General features: G+C 33.5%; 1 protein-coding gene across 9 annotated transcripts in view; it reads right to left on the reverse strand.

The window, feature by feature from the left end:
* Positions 1 to 7,306: 7,306 nt before the first annotated feature.
* LOC121418785 (neurexin-3a-like) overlaps positions 7,307 to 27,307 on the reverse strand; it is a 136,949-nt gene continuing 116,948 nt past the window's right edge. For 7 of the 9 annotated variants that reach the window (XM_041612899.1, XM_041612898.1, XM_041612890.1 and 4 more), the window contains 9 exons: positions 22,535 to 22,555; positions 20,842 to 21,609; positions 18,304 to 18,423; positions 17,506 to 17,684; positions 16,770 to 16,941; positions 15,993 to 16,363; positions 15,465 to 15,588; positions 14,145 to 14,156; positions 7,307 to 11,498 (listed from right to left, as the gene is read on the reverse strand). In XM_041612899.1, the coding sequence (XP_041468833.1) occupies positions 10,942 to 11,498; positions 14,145 to 14,156; positions 15,465 to 15,588; positions 15,993 to 16,363; positions 16,770 to 16,941; positions 17,506 to 17,684; positions 18,304 to 18,423; positions 20,842 to 21,609; positions 22,535 to 22,555 (2,324 nt within the window). In that variant the 3' untranslated portion in view covers positions 7,307 to 10,941. The remainder of the gene's footprint in view (positions 11,499 to 14,144; positions 14,157 to 15,464; positions 15,589 to 15,992; positions 16,364 to 16,769; positions 16,942 to 17,505; positions 17,685 to 18,303; positions 18,424 to 20,841; positions 21,610 to 22,534; positions 22,556 to 27,307) is intronic. The other 2 variants (XM_041612897.1, XM_041612896.1) reach the window with 2 other exon arrangements.

The following is a 27,307-nucleotide window of genomic DNA, read 5'->3' on the forward strand; positions in this document are numbered from 1 at the left end:
TATATATATATATATATATATATAAAATGTAATTTGATGCCAATCTTTACGAAAAGTGCTTAGACTAGAGTATCATGATTTCAGAAATACATGTACATCTCCAAAAGTTACAATGATGTTAATGAATAAATATTAGCAGCTGAATGAATATCAACTGGGTGAATATTCTGTCTTTGATATCTTAATTACTTCGGTATTGTTATGCATTTCCTTATTATGGCCCTAATCTATGCAAAGGTTGATAATGATTGCAATTAGAGCATGAAAGAACAAACACTGATTAAGAAGTGTAATAGTGGGTTAAGTAATACTAAGTCAGAATACGTTTTTTTAACCTACATTGTTTGTGAATATGTCCGGAACATTTAAACAAACTTAATTATATTTCATGGACGTTCTTTCCATTGTGACCATGAAAAACTATTCTGTTTTATAAATGTGTTTCTTATTAATTGACCTCAAAATGTCACGTTAAGGTCATAGAAAACCAATTAACTCTATTAAGCTAAACAAAATCAATCTCTAGCCATTTTTTATTATGTAAATTGGGATCATGTGTACAAGAATTTTTTTTTCAAAACTTTTTATGAAACCACCATATTTCCATTGTAATCATCTTGTTTGTTCTGAAATTTTTTCCTTTGCATTTTCTTGATTATATTATTTGTTATTGCTTCATATTTATATTGATTTATTGAAGATGACTTTTGTTTTCAAGGGCACTATCGGAAAGTGATGGAAAAAAATGACTTGCATAAAGAGCATGTATCCAAACACGTTATTGTTTTGAATAAAAAAAAAACGAAAGACAAACTTCTCCAATAGTCCTGAGTCAATTTTGTCAAACCATGGAATTGTTTTAGTGAGGTTGTACATCCATGAATTAGGCCTACATAATTATGGGAAGATAGTAACATCAGCAGCAAAAGAGCGAAGAGAGAATGGGGGGGGGGGGTGAGACAGAAGGAAGAGTGGGATGGGGAGGATGTGTGAAAACTTTTTGAGAGGGGAAGAGAGTGGTAAAAAGGAGAGCGGTGATGAAAGAGGGAGCTGAAGGGAGAGAGGGGAAGGGAAAGGGACTGAGAGATGGAGATCGAAAGAGAGAAATGAAAGTTGCAGACAAATCGAGAGATCATTTTGGTAACGGCATAGGCATATCAGGAAAACAACTTAACGAAATAAGCCGAAAATAAGCAGTTGCCTTGCTCCGGGTTCTGCTTATATCATGCAGGTTATAACAAAACTCATTTCATTTACGCTTTATCAAAACACCAAGTGCATCTTTCACCCGTTTGCCTTGAATGTGAAAGGTCAAGTCTACCCCCCCCAAAAAAAATTAGTTGTGTACATGGGACCTTAACAAGTTCAATATTACTACCCGTATTGGGCATGTAAATGCTTTTCAGCGTTTTATTTTTATTCAAATAAACTTTTTTGCTGAGCGTAAGTTTGGCGTCCGAGAAAGAACATAAAATCATATGCAGGCACTACATATTCTCATTTTGCCATACCTGCGCAGAGAGCATACCAGAGAGACAAAGAAAGAAGACCATAATATTTGGAACCCTTGAATTACGATTTCCCTTTCTTTATCAATTAGTTTAGTTCATCAATGCAATAAAACAATATCTAAAAATGTGATTCAAAGTTTCTGAATAAAATAATCGTGAACCAGTATAAAAGGGGAATACTTTGAACCTTATACGTGGAAAAGCTATATCTTACATAGTTATGGTTGTATTATTATATGAATGAAAAATCTGCTTAATATTGTTTTTTTTTTTAGTAAAATGATGAAATGCAGTGCCAATGTAGACTTATTGCAGGGATTATTGGGATAATTCACAAATTTATTGGACTCGACTGCGTTCTTAATTCCCCGGGCCTCATCACTGACCTGAAATGATACAGATCAGTGGACTTCAGAGACACAAACTTTCCGTGCCGTCAACACAAAAGCGGACAATAATATTACCGATCGAGTTCCTGACCAACCATTGACAGTATTGAGGCGTGTATACAACAAGGCACTGAAAAGGTGTACAGTATACTGTACACATGTTGGTTACATTTTATACTTCTTAGCAGGAAAACGAAACATCTGTGAATTTTTACGATTATTAATAGATCACGTTTATTCTTAATCTTCTTGACCTTTGAGTCTGACTAGAGGAGGCGTATAGCAGTATATCTCACCTGAAGTTTTATATAAAATAAACAAATCATACGAGTGAGTCATTATCGACACAGATAATTCTTCTTACTGCGTAGCTCCTGCAACAAAGTTACAATGGCTACCAGTCACTATATCGCCTTCGTCTTCGGAGTGCTCTTCATACTCGCAGGGCTCGTCAAAGTCCTACCCCTCGACAAGGATCAGGTAGGACATGGACTTCCTGAAATGTATGATGGATTCGAACAATTCATAAAAGTTTTGCCACTGAGGGACTTCTTAGGCATCAAGACTGCCACTATGTATATCTCACTGGTTGGTGCTGCAGAATTGCTGTTGGGAGCTCTACTTGCATTCGGGAGACCTGCTTACAGGGTGTTCGCTGCCGTGCCTCTTCTTGGCATCATGATTGGAGCCATCTACACACTCTTGATGGTAGGAGAACCCCCATCTCATACTATACCCGCCACTGTATTTGGATCTGCTTTGATTTATATTTTGTTGAATCAAAGAGGACTCGATGTTGGGAATATCAAAACGAAGAGCAGTTAACTTAATCAGCTGACAGCTTCATAACGATACAACCCGGGATCACCTTGACGCCCTTTATGATGATTTTAAACTCCCAAAACTTGACAGGAAACTTAGTGAAGAAAGTAACTCTATTGGGCTGCTAATCCAATCTCTCGATCTTGAGATGCTGGGAGATCATGAATAGCCTTTGAATTGTCCGATGAATGGATCTATTGGATGACGATCAATGTAACGATTTTCACTATTTTTATGACGATAATCAAGCAACTAAGCCTATATCATCTTCAGCCCCCGTTTTTGAAAGCCCTTGGGCCAACGCAGCTGAATATCATGACGGCTATGAGTTTTAATTTCCAAATGCATCCATGGTGGGGAGTGGATTGTGTTCAAGAAAAGAGTCATTTGTGGTCAAGAATTGTTTAACTTACTTTTTGTCTTCATTGTTTGTATAATTTCACATTTATAGTGAGCTTGTAATTAGTTTACAATCCTCAATCATCGCATGGTATAATTGTAACATTTGAAAACGCATTGGAATTGTTTTCTAAATGGTTTTCAAGAACATTAGAAAATATTAATGTATCATTATATTCATCATGTTAAACTTTTTATCAAGATGATACAAACATTTCTAATAAGTTTTCATGTTTCCAAATGTATCATAACGTTTTCAGGAGAGCAAAAAATAACAAATAAATAAATTAAAAAATCCGACTTTCGAAAATGAATTCATCTACAATGTTGGTTAAAAAAACAGTGCCTTATTCCATCAAGTCTCAAATGAGTTTGATACAAAGGCGTAATGCTTGAAAAGTAAGACAATGGAAATACCCTACGTTATTATTATTATTACTATATGTTTTGAGAGTAGTTTTGTTTATTTTGACAATTGAACTAATTCAGTCCATCCCGTGACCTGCGTCCATCTTCTGAAATGTAAGTGTACGAGTGAGCGTATCGAGCGAGGAAAATATAATGACCAATTTCGTGTTAGAAATCAAAATGTACCATTGTCAATCATCGCATTTGCTCAACCATCTTTGCGTGAGCTTGATTTGAATAAGCGCCTTTTTCGTGCTAAAAAAAACACAATTATTTCTGATAAACATCGCATGCCGTGTTTATTTTGTTTGAATATTTGAGTGATTAATTAGCATTTATTTTGGTAGCAAAATCCTGTTGGCATATATCGCCTTGTAATATTTTTTTTCCACCTAGTCTGCCAAAAGCACTGGCTCTTCGTTATAATTATAATACACGAAATATAACAACGCACTGAAATTATTTTCACGGAAGAAGTGTTATTTCGTGATTACCATGATGCAGTAAAGCCATATTTCATAAGATATTCATGTTTTACTTTGGATCATAATGTGCCTTATTATCGTGACTCCCATTTGGGTACCTTGCTCTATGCCTGAAACCATTTGTGTCTACGAGCAAGCGAACAAGGACAAAATATACTTTCTTTAAATGTAATTATTATAACAAATAATAAACACTCTTAAAAAATACTGGGCAACATACTGTCCACACAACAATAATTGGTTAAAACTTTATCCAATATCTGGGTATAGTTTTAAACCAATAATGTGTGCTTTTGGTTAAAACAACACCGTATTTGGTTGAAAAAAACTCGTTAATGTAAGTGCCCCCCCGGGAAACTACCCAGAGTTGGATAAATTTTTAACCAATAAATTATTGTATGGACAGTATGTTGCCCAACATTTTAAGAGTGAAGATGGTATCTAGAACACCGGTCGTCCATTTCATGACTATCACTTGGTATAGATGGGGACATGGGGGTGGGGCCCTTCCATGCAGGGGGGGATTGCAATGCTCGTCTTCCACCTCTCGCTGCTAGATATAGCAGGTAGCTTCTTGCATCAACAGACCTGTTTATTTATGTGCGAGTGTAGTAAGCGAGAAAAACAGCGAAAACATCTAATTATGGTGCCCATTTCATACAGATTTACAATTATTGCAACTTTGCCATTATTGCAATTACCTTGGACATCTTAACTGTGATTGGCTGTTGAGCCCTGTAACATAACTGCAATCTTACAAAGTCCTTTATTAAACGAAGTCCTGAGGCATCGTTTTTTCTAACACTGTAAAACGCTGTTTAAAATTCGTTCAAGCCTGTCACTCCAACAAATATTGTTTTAACTCTTTAAACAACTTTTTTTTAAATATGAAATGCGTTGGGCCGCAAGAGGGGGTAGAGACGGTCCCTCCCCATGATTCTACTAGGAGTGAAAAGAGAGGGGGACAGGGAGAAATTTGAATCAAGAAGAAAATAAAAAGGAAATGTTTGGGCCGTTTAATTATTATGACGTCATACCCGGGCGTCATACTTATTTAAGTAGTCATTCCCATCTCTCAATCGAAATATCCTGGTGCTGCCCCTGGTCTCATACTAAGAAAAAACTTTTCTTTTGCATGGGGGAGGGGGGGGGTGTGGGTGTTCGACATCTTTCGTTGTTGTAGTGATTCAATGAAAATAGGGTTATATCAGTGGTCCCATTCTGTTATCTCCCGAAATTCCGTCTCTCTTAGGCCATCTTACTACTCGTTTCCGGTCTTGTTTCCTTTAAGATACATAAAGACACATGATCAGACCAAATTCCGTTCGAACACATGTCTGTTTCTTAGCAATCTTCTGTCTGCTTTTTCTTCCCCTATTATTCTCTCCATTTCATTTCGTTATTCCCCCCCCCCGCCGTCTTTTTCTTTCTCTCTCTCTCTCTTCTTTTGGCATGCTGTGTGGGCGAATTTAGTGCAGGGCTGTCAAATATCACTTCATTTACCTACGCAAAATAGACGCACTTTGTTTTTAGAACAAAGGAGTATCATTGCGGTATAATTAGTATATACCACCATGCATTCGTGGAACATCATCGTCCCGGAATATGTTACAATTCCCAGTGTTTTACTTGCGTGCTAAACACATTGAACATAATGAAAAATCCTTTTTAAGAATGAATGGCATGAAAAGAAAATCAACACCTATTCTGATCTCATGAATTCAAAATTTGATCTTATTTCAATGATAACAATGTTGAGCTTTCAAAAACACTTATTTTGGTGAATCGATAAAACATTTAAGCAACGGTTATAAAAGAGTTGCACTCATAGTTTGCCTGTTCAATGTGCAGTGGAAGAGAACCACCTGTTAGTTACACGCTCATAAAAAAGAGATTTGTTAACATATCAATTTCAAAACTTGGTTAAAAGAAATTTGCATACCAACGAATTGAGATTTTCTCAACCAACAGTTGGTAAATTCACTAGATTTACTTTCTAGTAACGGAAGTAGCATGATTATTGATTTCAATAACAACAAAAAAACCACGATATTTGGGCGTCGTTTTTAACACACATCGTATATTTTGGGCAATACGATAACTAAACAACAATTAATCTTAGCCCATTTTAATTCCACATGCAGGGAGGGAGAAATAAATTCATGTTTTCATTTATAAACAAAAAAAATCCACATCTTTGATATTGGCATAAAGCCTCTTCCTCCTCCTCATCATCCTACTAATCTTACGAAGATGAAATGAGTATGGCCAGTTTGTCAAATTTCAGCTTTGAAGGCCTATGTTAAACATGGATAACTTTATAGCTTATCACAATAGGTATTACTAATGAAGATGATGAGGAACACGAGGCGGAGGAAGGAAGAATAAATAAAACTTGTCAATGACAATTTAAGCTTAAAGTTGTCAAAGAGAAAAGTAGACAAAATACCCTTTGCATTGTCATATTTCTTGTGAAGTTATTTGCTTATGGCTCTTTGCCCCTTTCCAGTGTTGAACACTCAACTGACAAACTTCAAAGTGAACAGCATGATCATCATCATCATCATTACCAATGTCATCATTCCCCTCATCTCCATCACCATCTTCACTAAAATACATCATCCCAGTCAGTGTTACATTTTTTTCATCATCACCATCAACACCAAGCAGCAAAGTCAGCATCTTCATCAACTCAGATAATTCACTTATACTTTTCCAAACATATTCAAAAGAAACAATGTTTATAGTCATTCAAATTCACATTTATTGCTACACTTGCATAATGAAAATATGCCAGGGAGGCTGAATAAAAGATATCAAAATAACAACCTACTTGAAACAAACAAAGAAACAAAATACATAATAATCTTTTCAAATAAATTACTTTCGAGGTTTACCATGAACTCATTTGGAAGCGATTTGTTTTTACATAGTCTGACATATAAATATCACTGCCAATTTGCTGCATGCTTTATCTAATAAAAAAAAAACATTAACCATAAATAAAATGACCCTATAATACTAATCATACAAAAAATTGTAGTCTTGTGTAAATACAAAATGGGTCAGCAAGTCAAAAATGAAGACCAAGATTGGAATTGGCTTGTATAGAATTTTAATTCCTGGGTAAAGTACATTATATATACTTGTACATTATGATAAACTATCAACACAGCACCCATATGTTAGGAAAAATATTTTACACAAGCTTGTAGTTTAAGAAATATACTCAAATACAAACATTGTACTGTATTATGGAGGGTGCTTAAAAGAAAGTACTTTTTTAAAACCATTTATCAAATTGCTTCGCTGCAGCATATATGTTCTAGAGATAACAAATCTCGGGAATAGAGATACAGGTACTTTTGTTGCTGCACAAGTGCATTTTAATATAATATTGTTTGCTATGGAAAAGGATAAATTTTCACCATTGTATACCGCATTGCTGTCACTTCAGCTCTTGATGTGTATATTTTATGAACAAAAAATAATAAATTACAGAATGTAAGCTAAGGATATAGTAGAGCAATGGGTATACATATCAATTTATATTCCAGATTTTATATATATCTACATATGCCTGATTATGAGAATGATATACGGAATTGATTCTGCATCAAGCATTGATAGGTTATTGTTTTTTCAATGAGAAGAAATCTTGCATTACACCATACTCTCAAACATGGGTCATATTATTTAAACCCATCTATGTAATTTTGAAATTCCCTTAACAATGTTATTTTCATTTTTATTTTACATCATATTTTAAGTGGGGAATTAACCAAGTATTCAGCATACCACAAGCTCTCATTTTCCTTTGAATTTATCTCAATATAATAAGTTGAAACAAATTATCATGGCCTCTTTCACCCATTTTACCACAAGAATCCAAATGAATTAAGTAAAACAAGAATTTAGTTTTACTATATCCAAGTTAAGAAACCATTGTCTGAAGAAACAGATTAGAAATGACTGATACATGCATATCAGCAAGGATGACAACCACAAAACCTAACAAGATTTCTAAAAAGAACTAATTTTAACTACACTTCTCTTTGATAATAGAATGTGTCTTTTTTTAAACTAAAGTCTACTCATAGGTTATTTATGTTACAAACTAGATACATATCTCTATGTACACCTGTCTTTTTCATCAAACTATACAATATCTCATTTGTAAACCTGTATATGTTATTTCTACAGAACATAATTTGTGTGAAAAGGAATGTAAGATTTACAGGTAATCCATATTTACATTACATGACAGTATAATAATAGTAATAGAAATAATAATGATTGAAATATATTATATGTAATTCTTTGTCTTGCCTGTTTTGTTTTATAATTGCACCTGGCAATTAATCTTCATTGAAAAATCTAATTAAGTTGTTTCTTGTATCTAATTTCGTTTCATGTTTGTTTCAGTTTACACATAAAAAGGAATCAAAATAAAAAAAAATGAAAATAAATGCAACAAAACAAAGATATCCCAATTAACATGAAATATGTAAATAAATATATGGCACTGGATACATATAAACAATAATTAATCACATAATAGTAAATAAAAGTGAAAATCAAGTCTACTCAAAAGACTTTATAAAGCTTTCCCAATCTTTAAATTAGCACACATTTAAATCTAATCTAATCACACATTGACAACTCTGGAAAATGCAAAATCCAGAGAAGGGATAAATGTTTAAACTCTATAATTAACCCAATTTATTGATTTTAAAAGCTGATTAGTATCCCCACCTGACAAAGATTGAAACTTAAAAATTCCTTAGAATAAAAATAGACTGATATTGTGTTTTGTATTTCCATAAATTAGAATGTGATAAGCAGTGGCGGACCGTGACCCCGATGAGACAAAGTATTGGGGGGCACGGCATTGTTCACAAACAATGCAGTGCCCCCCCCCCCAATGCTTTGTCTCCTCCGGGTCACGGTCCGCTACTGGTGATAAGCATAATCATGTCATTCATACAAGCAAATACACAACTTCAATAGCAGTATATTTAGTACTGTGCTTAATTTCTTTGAATTTCAGTTTCTTTAGTTTGTTCTTTCAAAGGACAAAACCAAAGCTGTCACATAATTTGAATTTCTATGCTTTTTGATTGAAAGTGAATCAAATTTCAGTACATACATTATGATTGCATCTTGTTAAGTGTTAGTGGATTGCCAATTTGCCATTCTTGCTAAAGCCCCACTCAGATATGGATTGACAAAACTCAGCAAAAAAAGTTAAGCAATATTTTTGCGTACAAGTCAACAAGAATCATGGCATCAAAAAAGGTCAAGAGACTTTGCAAGGAGACAAAATAAAAATCTGTACCAATCATTAAAAAAATTATCTGTCCAGGGTTGCATGAACAAGCTCATGATGTCATAACAAAATATTAATGACACTGCATAACATGAATGATGATATCACTTACAATGTCACCAGATTATCCATGCAACTTTGGACCCTTTTAGCCTTGAAGTGTAAGATATATGTTTATTATTAGTATATAAAGTAGGGTGATAAAAAATACTGAGGTTTGTCAAATCATATCTGAATGAGGCTTGAGTTTGAGTCTTGTTGGAAGATGATCATTAAGCACGTAATCATGTTTTATTGGTGGATAATCATATACATGTAATCGAGCAATCACAGAAGTTTCACCAATAAATTACAATGAGTTGTATTCACGAAGTGGTCACAAGTAATCTATACAGCACAACAAAATGCAGTGAAAAATGAGAAAAAAAAAAGAAAAACTATATGGACAAGCATATATCACTTTGCTTGTAGCACCTAATCAAATGTTTGTCGGTAAAATCATATTGCAAAAAAAAAAAAAAAACTGACATCTGAAGCTTCTTTTCAGACTTTCACATGAAATATTGTGACATCTGACTTTGTTAATTTAGACAGCCAATGACAACCACTTTGTCTTTTTGACATGAAAAATTGAATCAAGGGTTGTAAAATGGTCTGTTTGTTAAAAAAAAAAACTTAGACCATTGCTTATAGCTTGATGAACATTTACTGATTCAAATACTATTCAATGAAGCAATACCTAGCATCAATCCATGCTCTATTCTTCTTTCAATAAAATCACAAGACTATGATATAGTCTGGTCTTTCACAATGCTTTATCATTCTTTGTTTCCATAGCAACATTAATGAAAAGAGCATTTACAGTTTAATCCCTTATTGTCACAAGACATGATGAAAGTCTGAATTCCAATACAACATGCTTGAAACCTTTTCCAGATTCTAAAATATAACAACAAAATTCACACATTTGAATTAATTGTACTTATACAAGCAGAGAATATTACATACAAGACCAAAACACTTCTTGGAAGATATACAAAAAATGATGTGATATCACGCTTCTCATTCAACGGTAGTCTGGTGAATGTTAAGTACACAAACCAACACTGAGACTTAAATTGCAACAGAGACAACATTTTCAGTGCTTTCTAATGAGAGAGGGTTCATTAATCTCAAAAGAGATTCAACATCAAGTTTGAATCAGGACATAGGCTTTGTATTATAATTTGGATAAAATAAACTTTCATTATCTGAAGAAGAAGAAAAAAACTATCACCAAACTCTGTAAGTGATAGTCAATTGATTGAGGTCCATAAACTGGGTATCACTTGCATGCTATTCACCTTAACTAATCTGGCAAGATCTTTAAAAACATCTTCAAAAATAACCGCTGGAGCATCCACCATAGTGCTTCAAATGTTCATAATTGCATATCAAATTAGCATAGGACATTGCTTTTTTTTTGTATATACACACACTGGTAGAATAATTTTGATTGAAATACTATATAATATATGTGTTTTCTTTTCTCTTCAAATATACAAAAAGAAGACAAAGCTACATATGTGCTATATATCTATCTATGTCTATAACTACTGCTAGACATACCATTCTTTTGTCGCATACTCTGGCGGTAATGAAGGTTTAGGTTTTGACGGTAAGGTGCCATTAGTGGCCGTGGCAGGTAAGAGGGAGGTGCGCGTCGCCTCGTAGTCATAATTCCGACTCTCGTTAATCTGGTACGAGCCTTCATTTCGATTCTTGAACTTATAGATGGCAAGGATGACAAGGATAAAGATTACAGCTGCTGCGGATACCGCGCCCACCACCAGCCCAGCTTCGCCAAGGAAATCAAACCCATTGTTACCCTGGCTGGCTCCGGATTGAGGGGTGGATCCAGCAGTTATCACGGTAGCCCCTCCACCAACCGGGGTGAAAGTGAAGTCTTTGGTTGGGCTGGGTTTGGTGCCTGAGGTTTCTCCTGAAGCAGTCATACAATCCTCGTCATCATCGTCACATCCTGATCCTGGCTCCGTGCTGGATGGGGGAAGGGGTTGGGGAGACATGGGAGAGGCTGATTCCGTGGTTGCTGGGGCACCAGGCTTCTCTGGAGGGGGTGTACTCATTGTCTCTCCAGGTACAAAAATATCCTCACCTAATGAAAGAAATATAGACATAGTAATGATTAATATGTGAATAAAAAAACTCTTGAAACAAATCTGACAAGAAAGAAAATTACTTTTGTATTAGAAAAGAATCATTTAATTTGTTTTTATTATCAATAGCATTTGAAACAAATTTGTATGAGTTGGAGCAGGAATTTACATATCTATGTAACTTCAACATATAGGGAAGTATTCTGTTGCCATTCAAACTCAACAAAGGCTAATATGTTTATTGTTATCAGACATACACAATAAAATAGGTTTCCTTTGATAAATTGTGTAATACCTGTGGTAAGATCTGACTGACTCCCCATTCATCGTATGGATAATATTGCCTTGCTTCAAATATATCAATAATGCAACTGCTGACAAAATCAAATGTTTCCAATATATATATATTCTTCAATGTAGCGAAATAATTTTTACTGGGGGAATGAGGTCTGGGTTGTTTGGATATGAAGCATAATACATTGTTTAGTGCAAATACTGCAAATATTATGTAACAGTCAAGGGGCTCTTATGTTAACTTTACCATCCAATGGTAACTACCATGGTAACAGTTTGCAACAGCCAATCAAAAATAAGGATTCCATAGGAGTTATCATTAGATGACAAAGTTACCATAATAATATATTTTCTATATTACATGGTCCAGGGGCCGTATTCTGAGGTCATTTTATCTTTAAAATATTTTATTTTATCTCTTAAAATGAAATTGGTATTCTGAGATGACATTTTATCTCTGAGATAAAATTTTCAATTTTATCTTGCGTATAAATTTTATCTTGCGTAACAATAGATGATACGCAACAGAACAGTGCTTGCGTAGACATACCCATCGCGTATCTTGGTATTGCAACGCGGATGATGTGCTTGCGCTCATGTTACTTTGAGGAAAAAAATAAACTTAAAAGAGGGTAGGGGCTATTTTATCTCCGCGACGTTGATTTCACCAATATTTCTAGGTGAATTAACCCCAAATTTTGACATGAAAATGAAGAAAAAATATATATTTATTGAGAATAACACCTTAACGTTATTCCTATACAATCAGAAAGTATTTCATAGGATATATCTTGACTAATGTCTTTGAAATGATGCTTGAAAAGATGCGATGGAGACTTCGAAAAAAGATGAGAGTATTGTCCTTTTTGTTAAAAAGAAATCTCTGTAAAGACGCGCAAGCGTATAGTGCAAGCGTATTTTAAGTCAATAAATTGACGCAATCTGTCCCCTTTGACACACCTCCTAGCGGAATGGATTTCAATTGGTTGAGTGACACGAGAGAGCTATAAAAGCGCGTTTCTAATTGGATATTGATTAAAAAGTAGGTGTGTCTTACAGAGATAAAATGAAGATAAAATTGTTCTCAGAATACCAATTCGGAGAGATTTTAAGGGTATTTTATCTCACTGATTTTAACGGAGATAAAATATTTTATTTTATCTGAGATAAAATGGATCTCAGAATACCACCCCAGGTGACTAAAATTAGGGAGTCAAGAAAGTGCATTTAATGGGAAAATCAACAAATCAAGACAAAACACTATTAATGTTTTAATATTAAATATATAAAAGATATCAATTAAACAACTAACAGAAAGATTTAGGACTAGAGTGTTATCAAGAATGGAAGATTTAGTAAAATCTATATGGCCTATACCGTGAACGCCAGTCCAACTCAAAATAAGGTAAAAATCAGGTACCTGCTACATTCAGATATACAATCAAATTTACAAACAATTTAAACTTTTTGTCCCCAATATAATATAGCTTTACAGTTACGATTAAGAGTAACGTTACAATGCCCAGATGTTAGATGTATCAGTTCTGATGATACTGAAAGAAACAAACTATCTGAAAGTGAGACTGAGAATGTATTTTTTGACCAATAAAGTACAAAATTTGAATTCTATTAAACATAAACATAGTTCCATAAATTTTGTATCATTTTTTTTATTCATGTTAAATCAAGTAAAATGTTAATCTAATCCAAGTTTTTATGTAAGTGCATTTCAGAATAGGACAAATATAGTTGGACCAACCGTATATACCAGACAATCTGAAGGAAAAAATGTAAAAAGGAAAATGTCCCAAATCAATAAATTAATGTGACCAAAAAGGGAAGGGATGCTTTTCTAAAACTGTTACCACATATATTTGTCAAATAAGAAGCATGCAAGGAGAAATTGAGAATGAGATTAGATATAATATTCAAACTAGAAGGAAAAAAAAGACCCTTAAGATGCCATATTTTTCCCTAAGGAAACAAAATATTCACAAAATAAGTCTTGTAATAGTTGAGGGTGTGATTTGGGACAGGATTATATGACAGTGCACATAATTATCAACAGGGTGAAACACTAATCAAATTATCTTCAAACCACATAAAATAAAATTTATAGGGGGTGGAATAGCTGTGTTTAATATGTGTTTTTCTCTTCAATTTTGTCAACTTGGGTGGAAGGGAGAAAGGAAGAATAAGTGAAAAAATAAAATCATGCTATGAAATCAATTTGAGTCAGAGGGAAAGATATAGGAAGAAAAGGGAATATCAATAAAGATATACCTGTACTTATTTTTAGAAGAGTGGAAATAAAATCAATATATTAGCTGAAATAATAAAATAATGTTTACCTCTGGGAGTAACTGTAAAGAAATAGATGATGCAACAAAATAATGAATGATTTCATGAATGAATGATCAATATTGTGGCAAGATTTAAAAAAGTGGATGTAACTGAGTCATTAAAGAGCAACAATAATAAATAATAAAGGAAAATAATCAAGTCTATAAAAAAAGAAGTTTAAAATTTAATAGTAAAATTAAAGAAAATATAGCTAATTCTCACATTACTGGGGCCTGTTGCATAAAACTTTTTACCTGAGAAATCTCAGGTATTTTTTACCTGAGTTTTTGCCCTGTGTTAAAGTCAATGGCAGAAATCAGACTAACCTTAGTTTTCAGTTTTTACCGGAGTTTTCTCAGGTAAAAAGTTTTATGCAACAGGCTGCTGGTCTTCTTAACTGCATATAAGAATTCAAATTTTCTAAGAAACCAATCATTTTAATTGGTAGCACATGCATGTTAGAAATATGATTTCTAAAATGGAGATTGTGATATAGTATATCCCTTCATCTGCAAAAATAAAATAAAGAATTTTTCAAACTGTTGGATATATATATATTGTGAATATGAAAAAAAAATATGGCTGATAATAAAATATAATTATGCATTTCTGCAGGAAGCAGCGAATAAGCAACTGATTCCAAATTTGAAATCAATTGCAAAATATAAGATTGACTTTGGTTTCCAAAATACCAATGCAAGTAATTTTTTCAGTGGACCCTATCAATATCACTTACATGTAGGTACATTAGCTTTTCATTCAGTTTATATTCAAAAGCATGATTGTGACCTTGTTTTATAGGCTAACAATTGGTAACACCAATACATTTTACACGTTCATAGAGATGATCAATTTCAACCATATTTTCGGTGGTCATCCGAAACTTTTGTGGTTGAGAGTTTCCCTGTACAAAAACACCATAGGGGATACAGCAACCCTAACCACGATGTCAATGCGTGCGATCAGTCAAAACATAGTATCGCTTTTTCACATGCAAAGTCAACGCAGAGCCGATACAACGGTTTGACTGACCGCACATTTGCATATTAAGTAAGCGCAGCTAATGTTTGATTTACTACAGTGCACGTTTACTATGGGATTGTGCATTTTATCAACAATTTGCATGGCATCGCTGTTAAAATCTCAAAATAACTCAGAAACTAAAATAAATTGCTGCCTAGAAATTTAGTTATTTTGGGGGACCAAAATTGACTAATACCACAATTCGGATGAACGCCGATGATATGTATGTCTTGACTGTGGGCAAAGGGGTCATATGTTCCACTTTTTTGAGGACACACCCAAGTATACGTCATCATATCTGTTACCTGCAGCTTGTGGAGTACAGTCCTCTGGTACATCAGACAAACATCCAGATCCAGTCACAAATATAATATCTTGATCATCAGGTGTGTATTCACCATCGGATGTAGGTGCTATTGACATTGTAATCTATTCAAGATGAAATATGCATAAATTGAGATGTTTTAATTTGTTAATTGGCATAAATATCCAAAAAACAAAATCTCTATATAATGCAATTCCTTAATAACAAACTTCCATCAACACTAATGAGAATATTATTAATATTTTACGTTCCAAATAAAAGACCATTTGTTTATAGTTCAAATTAAGCCACTCGGGGATTGAATATTATTGCGCATTATCTTCATGCACAACCTGAAATCTACTTCAAATACCTCTTTTGGAACTTTGAAAAAACACTGTTTTATTCTGCTTTTATTCAATGGAACCTTTATCATATGATAGGTATATAATCTCATCGCCTATAAAACCATTCAATGATGTGAATCCTTGCTATCCTCTGGTGAATAAAATAAATTACTTGTGATTACCTTTGTTGGAGATGTGAGATCTGAATTTGCTGTACTTGATATATTGAGTATTGGTGGTAATACCGGTGTCTTCCTGGTGGTGGTGATGCGGTAGATAGTGCTCTCATCTGAGGTTGTTGGTATCGGTGATCCATAGATGTAATTCTCTGGATTCTGGAGTTCACCTACATTCCCGCTGAGTACGATGCGTGGGTCATCTGACGCTGCTATATCAAGCACTCTCATGTCATTGTATGATAGACCCGACATCATGCCTTCAAACTGAGATGAGGAAGGCGCTCTTCTTCTCCTCTTCCGTTGGCTTTCACTGATATCACCACGTCCACCAAGGTTTATCATCGCCTGGTCATCAAAGAATGTAGACTGCTTGCCTGTCAAATAATGGATTAATCAATTCATTATTTTTTTGAACCACCAGGGAAAATTTGTTTGTGAAATTTCTTGTAGAAATTTTGTTAGTAAAAATATGGAGAGTATCATGAAGAACCAAATAAATAATTTAGACCAGGAAGTTTCTGATGTGTTTATTTCATTGTGATTATTACACCCATCCATACAAATTTTCTGCATAGCAATTTACATTTATGTAACCTATGTGAAAAAAGGGTCTAGAACTTAAATCAAAACAACTGTCTAAACCATAGTATGATGTTACCATCCAGCATTTTGCAGGTTTATTTCTTCTTTCTCATCTCAAAATACTAGTTTCAAGAGAGCATAAGCAACATGGCAGTAACAAGAACAACATGGTGTTATTACTCTCATTGTATATTCTACCTTTCGGTGTCTTGTAAACTCGAGCATACTGATCTATCTGCAGAGAAGCGTTGGCCCCGGTCCTTGAGAAATGAATCACGTGATATGCCCCATCGTTGATGCGATTGATGTCATCACTGATCATGTGGTCAGCTGATCCAAAGTTGTACATGGTCCAGAGATAACCATTTACCTTAAAAGAGTAAGTGATTAGAACACGATTGTATCAATTATTCTACAAATAGTGTATATCAGTCATAGCAGTGATATTCATAACCATGCTTGCACCGTTTATATGGTATATGTAAATCAGTACAACATACTCCTTAAGAACAACATTATTTTAATGTTACCAGTGACCAATTTTTAAGTTTTAACAGTACTATTACCAATTGCACAAAAAACCTCCTAGTGATTTCCATTACATTACAACTTTGGATTGATTCCGAATTTGTAGGATATTTCAATTCATACCCCCAAAAAATATTATCTTGAATTTGTCTGTAACTTTCTGGTACTGAATGAAAAAAAAAGATACAATTAATTTTTTAGAAGATTAATTTATTACTCACATAATGAACAATCAAAAGAAATCTGCATAACTAAACACTGCCTTTAATTCCACAAATAAGTTTCAAATTCAATTTGTTAATTTTAGTGTATTGCGAATTTTTGATATTTTCAAGCGGTTCATACTATTTGCTTTCTTGTGATATACATGTATCTTAGAAAATCTCATAAGATTATGATTATTTACCAGTTCCATTTCAATGTAGTCATCAGAAGTAGCACTGTCGATGCGGGCTATGATGGCATTAGCCGACCTGGTAGCCACACCCATACTGAGATCATCATGGTCTGTCCGTAACCATCGAGATTCAGGTATCTCCAATGAGATGAGACCACCACCAGTACCAAAACCAAAGGATGTACTCACTGAGAGAGAAGAAGAAGCATAATTTTACTTTTCATATAAGTCTACTTACCTTCTTCAGAAACATTTAATGCAATACAAAATCATAAACTATTCAAACATACCCAAACATCATATCCAAGCTACAATTTCTCATATACCTTGAAGTTGGAATTTTGATGTAAATGGAAGTATCATAGTTCTGTTTATTAAAAAAAAAGGGCAGGAAGATATAAAACGACGATTCGTTCTCATGTCATTCACTGTATCTTTTTGACAGAATATTCCCAAAGTGCAATCAATGACTTTGATAAAATTACGGCACACAACTTTTAAATATCCACTATTTCTAGCAATCTTTACAATCATTGAAAGATTAGAATTAAATTCAGGTATTTTTTAAAATTTTATGTCACTATTCATCATGTCAAACATATGATATTACTGCTTTTCAATCAGACTTGTACTATCTCAGCAAAAAAAAATGGGTGTACCTTGCAGAATTTTTTTTTGTTGGTAAGTTTGAATTTCCTTTCATATGAGTTCTGCCAATATAAAACAGTGATGGCAAATCTCTTTCTGATTACTGATAAGGGTCCAAGTTACCAAGACAGGTATTATCTAGAATAATAAATAATTCACCTTCAGAGCAATTGATTCCTGAGAAGCTGGTCATCCGGCAATCACAACTATATCCATTCCAACCTGGTATACATAGGCCTCCATTAGCACATACATCAGCTAGGCAAAGATCACCATTATCTAGTTAAAGATGAGAAAGAAGAAAGAAATGAAGATAAAGTGCTTATCATTCACTAGATTTAGAATTAAGTGCTCTACAATAATGAATCTTAATGACCCAGGCTTTAGCAGAGCAAATTGTATTATAGACTTATTCTGAGCTAAGAAAACCTTCATGTAAATTAAATATATTATTAATATATTTATTGTTTATAAGAACAAAATACAAATCTTGCTAAAAGTAAATTTAAAGTACAACTTGTCTACTCACAAATGCAGGAAAATTATGTGTTAAACAATTACAATTTGAGTGCCACCTGACTTTGTGGAACCTAGCACTGTAGAATACATCATCATTAATTATCATTCTTACTATAGTTTTTGTAATGTGTATCCACTGTCTCATTTTTTTTTAAATTAGGAATTGTTCCTTCAACAAACTTATTTATCAACTTGTGGTAATCATGTTTGAATATCTATAAATAAAAAAATCTTTAATATCAGAGCAAATAAAAATTGCCAAGCTTCAAGTAGCAGAAATTTTCAATCTTGAAATCAAACTGACTTCTGGAAAATCTATAAAAAGATATCTACAAGGTGGCAGGATTTTGGGGAAACAATGGAGATTCATTTTGAGAATCAATATGGATAATACAACTCCAATATGAAATCAATAAGACAGCATAACTATCATGATTAAGCTACTGTTTATTCAGGAGCAAACAAGGATATTTAGATAGACAGAGAATCATCAATATTCTGTGGGACAGACTATTGATTCATAACATCATTTGGCCTCTTACTCATCTTTGAAATAATAAAAAAAAATTCTATTGTCAGTGAGCAATAAAAAAAATTGTAATATAAAGGGAGCTCTGATTCCATGAAAGAAGGGATGCAAAAATATCAAGATTTTTGTGTTGTTCTTTTGCAGCACACAACACATTACACTCAAGGGTAGGGTTAGGTGGGGGCAGGGGCTTGCTTTCCAATGTAAATTAGGAGAAAATAATGAGAAAGGCACATGATAAAAATGCTCTTATCTTAATAAACCATGGTTTTAATTAATAAAGTTTTTGTAACCATACACGATGCTATTCAACTTTGGATGGTCATTTGTATTTAAGCAGGGAACTGATGATATCTACTTCTCACTATATGAAGACGTTTTCAACTAAACTACAGAAGTTACAATTGTGAAGATTTAATATATTCAAGAGGATGTCAAACCCTGTATTACATTATTGGAGGAAAAAATAAAAATTGAATATTTCATTGTTATCACATATCTGATACTGTTGACATTCTCTTTGCATTATACTTGTTTCATTTTTTCCTATTTTTCTTCAACTCAACTTATTGATGGGATGGACTTGGCTTCCAAACCTTGGTTGAACTCCAAACACAGTTGAACATATAGGACTTATGCTATATCTTAGGGGATGAAACAAATTTCTCCAGAATATTCTCTTCCTGGAAAACTTGTGTAGTTCTTGATATTTCAAAGATGAGGAACTTCTCTCATGTCACTATACAAGTGTATTGATACAACTGTCATTTGAAGGACATACTCTACTCTGAAACAACAGTTCTCTGTTTTGCCTACTCATTCTACTCCTAATTACACATCTCTCTGAAACTGATTTTCCTTCTTGATTCCAATGATCATATAAAAAAAACAATACTCATAGAAAAATATTAATAAAGTGTAATCCATACCTTGAGTCACTTTTTTTTACAGATGATAGAAAGAATAAACTATTGGTTTCATACCACATTGTGTGATACAAAGAATAATGGAAGGAGCTTTATAGTCGTCATCTAACAATAGTTGCATTTTTGGCAAAACTGAAGGCAATACTTCATCCCAAAAAAGAATGAAAATCAATTCGAGAACAATCAGAAACATTATGGTTACATACTCCTTAGAAATTTCTTGAGAGATATTTTTAAGACTTCTTGCTACTTGTGTTGTCAGTAATGACAGATTGCTGTGGTGTATGGTGCCATCTGGTGATGTTACTTTCTTGGTGTTGTGGCTTAATAAATCAGACTTAGATGTGATCACAGAAGTACCTCTTGTGTTGGTTTACTTAGTTCAGTAATGACACAGTGGCATCGGTGGGATACATATTCATTATAAGTGACATTCTCAACCGGACAAAACACAACTTGCAATGGTTCGGATACTAGTGACGTAAATTAAAATGAAGTATCGAGTCAGTGATTTTGTAACGTAGAAATCTGGTCTTCTTTTATACCTCAAGAGCAAAATATGTGAATACCAACACCAGATAGTGCTATACATAATAGCAGTGATCAGAGTCATTTCTAACAACAAAAGTGACATTGGATTGGTTTTCAGGGGGAGGGAAAGGAAAATGCTTCTGCAATAATTTGTTTTACTCTAAAAATGGGCAATGGGAATATTATACATACCTTCACAGCCACGTTTCAGGTTGGACTTATCCATCTCGATGCTGATAGCTGAGTCCTCTAGATCCTGTTTCCTGCCATTGACTTCTAGAGATGCAAAGCATCCCTGGAAGCCTACCCTGGCCTCCACTCCACTCTGTAGGTCCTCGTACATATCTGTAGCGACTCCACCAACGTAAAGATTCTCGGTCAGGTCTAGATGTCTTGCCTTGGATGACGGCTGAGCAATACTCATTGAGTTATCCACCTGCAGGACATGTCGACCTACGCTGTTCTTTGAGATGGACACCTCGTGCCATTTGTTGTCGTTGAGCTTGTGGGGTGTGTTGGCATGGATCTTGACAGGTCCGGCCCCCATGTTGAAGGCATACTGTATCTGTCCTGCCACCAGTCCAACTGAGATGAAGTCAGTGCGGCCACCACTGCTGTAGAGCAGCAGACCATTGGGCTCTGTCGTCTTGAAGTGGAAGAAAAGCGTCAGGGCTGGATACGAGTCTGGTGTCTCCAGCTGAACAAAGACTTCTTTCGTTCTGAAGGTGAATGGGTTGACCTTTGGCCTCTGGCTCATCTTCTCACCAAAGGTTGCATTTAATCTGATGTAATCAAGTTCTCGTGCCTTGGCCATGTCAAAGTAAGGTTGGTTGTTGTACAGGAACTGCTCCATATGACCAACAAAGTTGACAGGGTTATCTGGCATGCTGTCACGATTGGCAGCCCCTCCAACCTCGATGTAATGATAATCAAGGATACCACTCTGGAAATTCTCACTCACTGTGTGATCAAAATGTAGAGTTAATGTCACCAATAGGAAAACAAACGATAAGCATCGAAAAAAGAGTTATGAAACTGTATGAGTGTGTGCTTGTGTGCTACTATTGTCATATTGGTTAATTTTTGCTTGTGCTTCACTATCATGTATTACTACGACAATTTTTACAACTCCAAGTGCCGATAAATCAAAATGATATGATTTCAATTATGACAGCCTCATGTGACTACTGAAATTGTGAGGTGTTTGAAGTGAGCTAACAAAGAGAGAAAATGATGTTGAATGTTATGCATGCACAATGTTTGGCGAGCATGTTTAATGATTGAGAGATTATGGCAAGTGCGTACACAAAGAACAATGTTATTGTCACATTTATTGACATAATTATGTAGTTATGATAGGATGCATTGTAAAATGTATATCTTTAAAGCAAAAAATAAATTGTCTTCTTTTTCAAGGACAAAGCTTCATAACATAATGCTTTTGAATGGCCAATGTTTTATCGGCTTTCAAAAATGCGAGTAGAATGTCAAAAGGCAAAAGGAATTTCTTCCTAAAAGAACATAACAGCGATAAAAGAACAATTAGAACAGACAAGAAATATCATAGTATAAGAGAACAAGTAATTGAGAGAAAGCAAGTAGCATTACAGGAAATCGGAGACAGAAAGTTAGTGGAAAAGAGAGTGAAATAGAAATAGTAGAGAGAGAGAAAAGAGAGAGAAAATAAACATAAGAAATGAGGAGAGACAACAAAAAGTGATGAGAGATGAGAAATGGCAAAGAAGATGGGGGAAAATGAAGAGTCATTCCAGAAATAGGGATAGAGGCTTGAGGAAGCCCTAAGATGCATATAGCAAGGCAAAGATAAAGAATGGTATCATGAAAGACAGGCATACAGTCGTCCAGCAGAAAAACCCATACTCACCTCCATACGTTATGTTAAATGCTGGGAGAAGAGAAGTTTGCCGTGACACATACACGGAAGAGATTTAGAGCGTGCCAAGAGGGTTCAAAGTTCATAGGTCAGAAAAGGATGTGTGGAGGTGAAAAGTGAGTGGAAGATTCCAAGATGTGAGAAGAGATTTTGTTTGAAGATAAAGAGGTCAAAGGTCAAGTAAGGTCATGATGAAGTAGCAGGCAGGAATGCATGGTGGAAAGAGAAAACATGAGTGCAAATATGAGAGAGAAAAAATGTTGGTGTAAGAATAAGGTTCCTTCTGTCAGGTCAAAGGTCACCCTGAATGGATGAACTTTACACCTTTCCGCTTTTAAAATATTCTCTTGTATTAATGATACAGTTTTAAAAACCAATATCTTGAAACTAATAACATAACTTTGTAACTAAAACGGAATTAGTAAGCTCCCCTTTTCATGAAGTCTTCCATACTATGATCAAGAACTTTCTCAACAATGAGTAATGATCCTTGGATTTTGTTGTATTTTTGTTTAGTTGATGTGCAGACTAACCATAAGCCATCACTCATGGAGAAAATGATATCCAAACGATGAAATGAATTTTTCAACCTATGTACTCATGTAATTGATTTTAAGTAAAGTACAGGTGGAATTCACTTTTTGTATCAATAGAAGCCATTACCATTAACCAAGCCATTAACCTATTTGAAATGGTTAATTTGGAAAAAAAATGTCATGGAAGTCATAGTCAGCAACATATTCTTGAGTCTATGTGTATGTTCAAAATATGAAAACTTCTGTCTTTTTAATAAAAAAAAAAACCCAAAATGTCTTTTAAAAATAATTCAAAGTTTTTTAAAGAGATTCAGGCTTTATTTCCCAAATTATCGAAAAGAAAAACTTCAATTACCAACTGAGGTTTACCATAGGTATCAGTTGTCATGGAATAAACCATGTCTCATATTTCCAAAATAATGTTTGTAATTCATAATGCATTCAGACAATAGGAGTTTCATTAAACTATTTTTTTAAAGGGTATTTGTGTGATGAAGGTAAGATTGAGACCTCTTTTATTCAAGATAGCATGTCTATTGACATAGGATGTCTATAGTACTTCCAGAGACAGAAAAGGGAAGATTAGATGCAACTTTATAATTAAAAAAAAATTATATCTGTCATAAACAGACCTTTATTTGTCTAAATAAATGAGTAACCAAGAATAAACTTTGGAAAAAAACCCTTCCATTTATTCTATTTGCAATGGTTGCTTCACAATGGTAGAAAAAGATGGCCCAGTCATAATATTCATCCTAGCATTCAAGTGGGCTCTTTACATCATATATATATATATATATATATATATATATACAGTATAATACTGAATTCATAATCATAATAATTTATTATAGACTAATTTTGATAAAATTCAAAGTGAGCCTCAATTTCAAAAGTTCTCCATATATTTCAATTTCAAACTTTGCATCAAAACATAAGACCATCAATGTCATTGTGTGCAATGGATGATGACTCATATATATATTTTTATTAAACATCAGTATATCAGAGGCCATTCCATGACATAAATGATTCTGGAACAAGGAATTCAACCGTGTATCTTTCTTTATTATTTACTTAGCATTGAGGTGACCTGACACAAGGAACCATAGCATAAACAAGAAAAATGATATCTAGCATATTCCAGCTTATCTTTTCAGAAAGAAATGTAGTAAGAATTAGAAAAGAGGTTGAAAGTTGGTTTCTCAACCATTCTATATAAAAGTTCAAGAAGGAAGCAGCTTTTCAATGTTTTGGAAGGCAGCATCCATTCTGGTTGAATCGAAGAAAAGAGGAAAATTTTACAGAAATTCTTTTCAAGAAAGATACATCTACAAATAAAACTTCTTTCCCCACTTAATTTTGTCTTTCCCTATCAATTTCTTCATTTCCCACTTATACCTAATAAAAAGGCTCATTTCTAACTTGTATTGCACTAAATAGGATATGGAATTTAGATCTTCCTGTTTGAACATTCAAAGTCCTCTTCATAAAAAAATCTTAAATAACAACATTGTAATTTACAATGAGTTAATATTGATATATTTATTTGTTTTCAAATCAAAATAAAAACAAAAACTAGTTTCAATATTTCCAGAATTAAGTGACACAATATAGTCAATTGAATTTCAAAGTTAGCATGCTAATACTATATCAACAAAGTTGAATATATATACACAATATTAGACATCAATTGTCCAGGCTGTGTTAGTTGTGTTAGTAGAATAATAATAGTAAGTTTGAATAAGCATGCTTCATGCCCTGTTCAAATTGATTATATCCGTCAAAATATGAAATTACAGTTCAAAAGATTAATAAGTCACAAACAGAGAAAGAAGAGAATGCAAACAGCATACGCTCACTACAGATGCAAAATGATGTTTTAATTGCAAGCGTTGATCCATCTATATGTGCCATGCAAGGTTCATGCTTGAAAATCATGCAGAGATTTTGTGCTGTGTTGTTATCTAATGTGAGAATTGTGATTAAGGTGCACTTGTGTCGGTTTGTGTTATTCATTCTCTTTAAAAAAGAATAAAACAGTCTGAAATATAACTCAGACTGCGTGTAAAATTCAAAATAAAACTTGGAAATCACTGATCACATTTGATCTGTTCGTGACTCGACATTCCTCGTACGTACTCAGAGAAGAAATAAAAATTGAAGGAAAGGTCAAAATTGTCAGAATATCATGCCTCATCAGTAAATTAATTGAACAAAGAAGAAACTTCATTCCAAATAGTTCCAAGCAGACTATCAAAGTCTTTGAGATTGTTCTTTAAATGATCTCACCATCAGGACGAGGAGGCACATTATCTGTTTTAAAGATTTATCATTGTTTTAGCAATGGGAGAAAAACAAAAAATAAACATGATATGACACCTTGACAAAACTTAATTTACATTATTTATCTTTACCAAATCTACCTTGAAGCAAGAAAGCTCAAAATCTTTTATCTTTATTTTTTTAATTTTCAAATTTCAATATCGATTCATGAAAATAAAGGTGCTAAAGTCAACACCTGACCACTAATTAATCCAAATATATAAGAAAACATATAACAAATAATATCTTTAGAAATAAGCATTCCATTCTGAAAGAGGAAAACATTAAACCTAACAAAAATCCCTTCAATTTAATTGTCAATTTTCTCCTTTCTGATTAAGAAACAAATGCAACAGGCCTACTAATTCCAAAGAGAGGCAGAGGGACAAGAATACTAAGATATATATAGAAAATATATAATTAGATGTGAAAGCATTTTCAGATTAATAACATGTTAATATTCTTTTTTGTGTGCTCTCATTCCTGCTTCTCAGTGGGAGTAAAGATAAATAAACTAGATTGTTAGTATTTGAACAAATTCATTTACATATAAATGTTAGTACATCGACATAAAGAAACATAAGCTTTTAACTGAAGTGTTTAATCAAATGAAAACAAAAATGTTTCAATGTTGATTGCTCAGTTCCATCAAACAAATAATGACATCATAAGAAACTGCAGTTTAAATCAATCATATACAATAAATTTAACTTGAACCCAAGTATTTATTGAATAAAGTCTTGAAATAAAAGCAAACTTAATACTGAACACACAAAACATTAATGAGCATATTTTGTAATGACATATTTTGTTTCAGGTCATATGTATCTTTGTATTTATTGGCAGCCAACTGAGCAATGAATTCATTTTTTTTACGGTTCAAAATGTTTATGATTGAATTGAGAAAATATATGAAAAGCAAACACTGAGAAAAAGTAATTCGGAATGCATTGGGGAACCACTACATGTACAGGGAGTCTATAGATACATGACTAACATGACATGATGCATATGGGACTATCGGGATAAAACTTCTGATATATATATATGTAAAGTGATTAAATAACAGAACAGATGATATTGGAAACACACAGGAATAATGATTACAATCATATAAAAAGACGATTGTCCCATTATGTATATATATTTGATGATGGCATGAAAGAAGAAAACTTTATATCTGGTAAAAAGAAATTGACAGTTAATGATATATTTACTATATTGGAAAAAAAGAAACAAAATGGCAAATGTATGAGGGTGAAAGAGAAGATAGATAGGGATATGACTAAGAGATTATGCATATGAAAGAAGAACCTGTAAAGCATTTAGATGAGCCATAATAAAATAGTTATATTCATCTTTCACTTTTGGATCATGCATAAGACAATCTATCCAAGTATATCAATTGACAATGAGAAATAACCATGAGATGGTTTATTGACTTGTCACATTTGTTGGATGGAAGACTTTCCTAATAGTAACTTTTGGTACGCTGATGATATAAAGTTCCTCTTTGTTAGTGTTTAAACAGAATTTTCTGTTCAATCAAACTAGACCATCTTGTAGAGGAATATATAGAATTAAATAATTCAAGAAATTTTTAGATGTACTATATGAGTACTTTCTATATAAGGTACTAGAAATTTGATGGAAACAAAGGGTTAAGGAAGATTCAGGCTTAATACAACATTATAATGTAATTCATAATCACAATCATGTTTTCTCATTTTGCTCTGAATTCCTACTTTAACTTGTGTACAATATATGATACCAATTTGTGACTGTTATTTATTAAGAATTAAAATCTTGTATCAGAACTACCTGTCAACTACTAAATTTTAATTATATGAAAAAAAACCCTCAAAATGTTTGTTGAAAGAAAGAGAAGAGTAAAGAAAAGCTC

This window comes from Lytechinus variegatus, chromosome 7 (genome assembly GCF_018143015.1).
Source record: "Lytechinus variegatus isolate NC3 chromosome 7, Lvar_3.0, whole genome shotgun sequence".
Classification (NCBI taxonomy): domain Eukaryota; kingdom Metazoa; phylum Echinodermata; class Echinoidea; order Temnopleuroida; family Toxopneustidae; genus Lytechinus; species Lytechinus variegatus.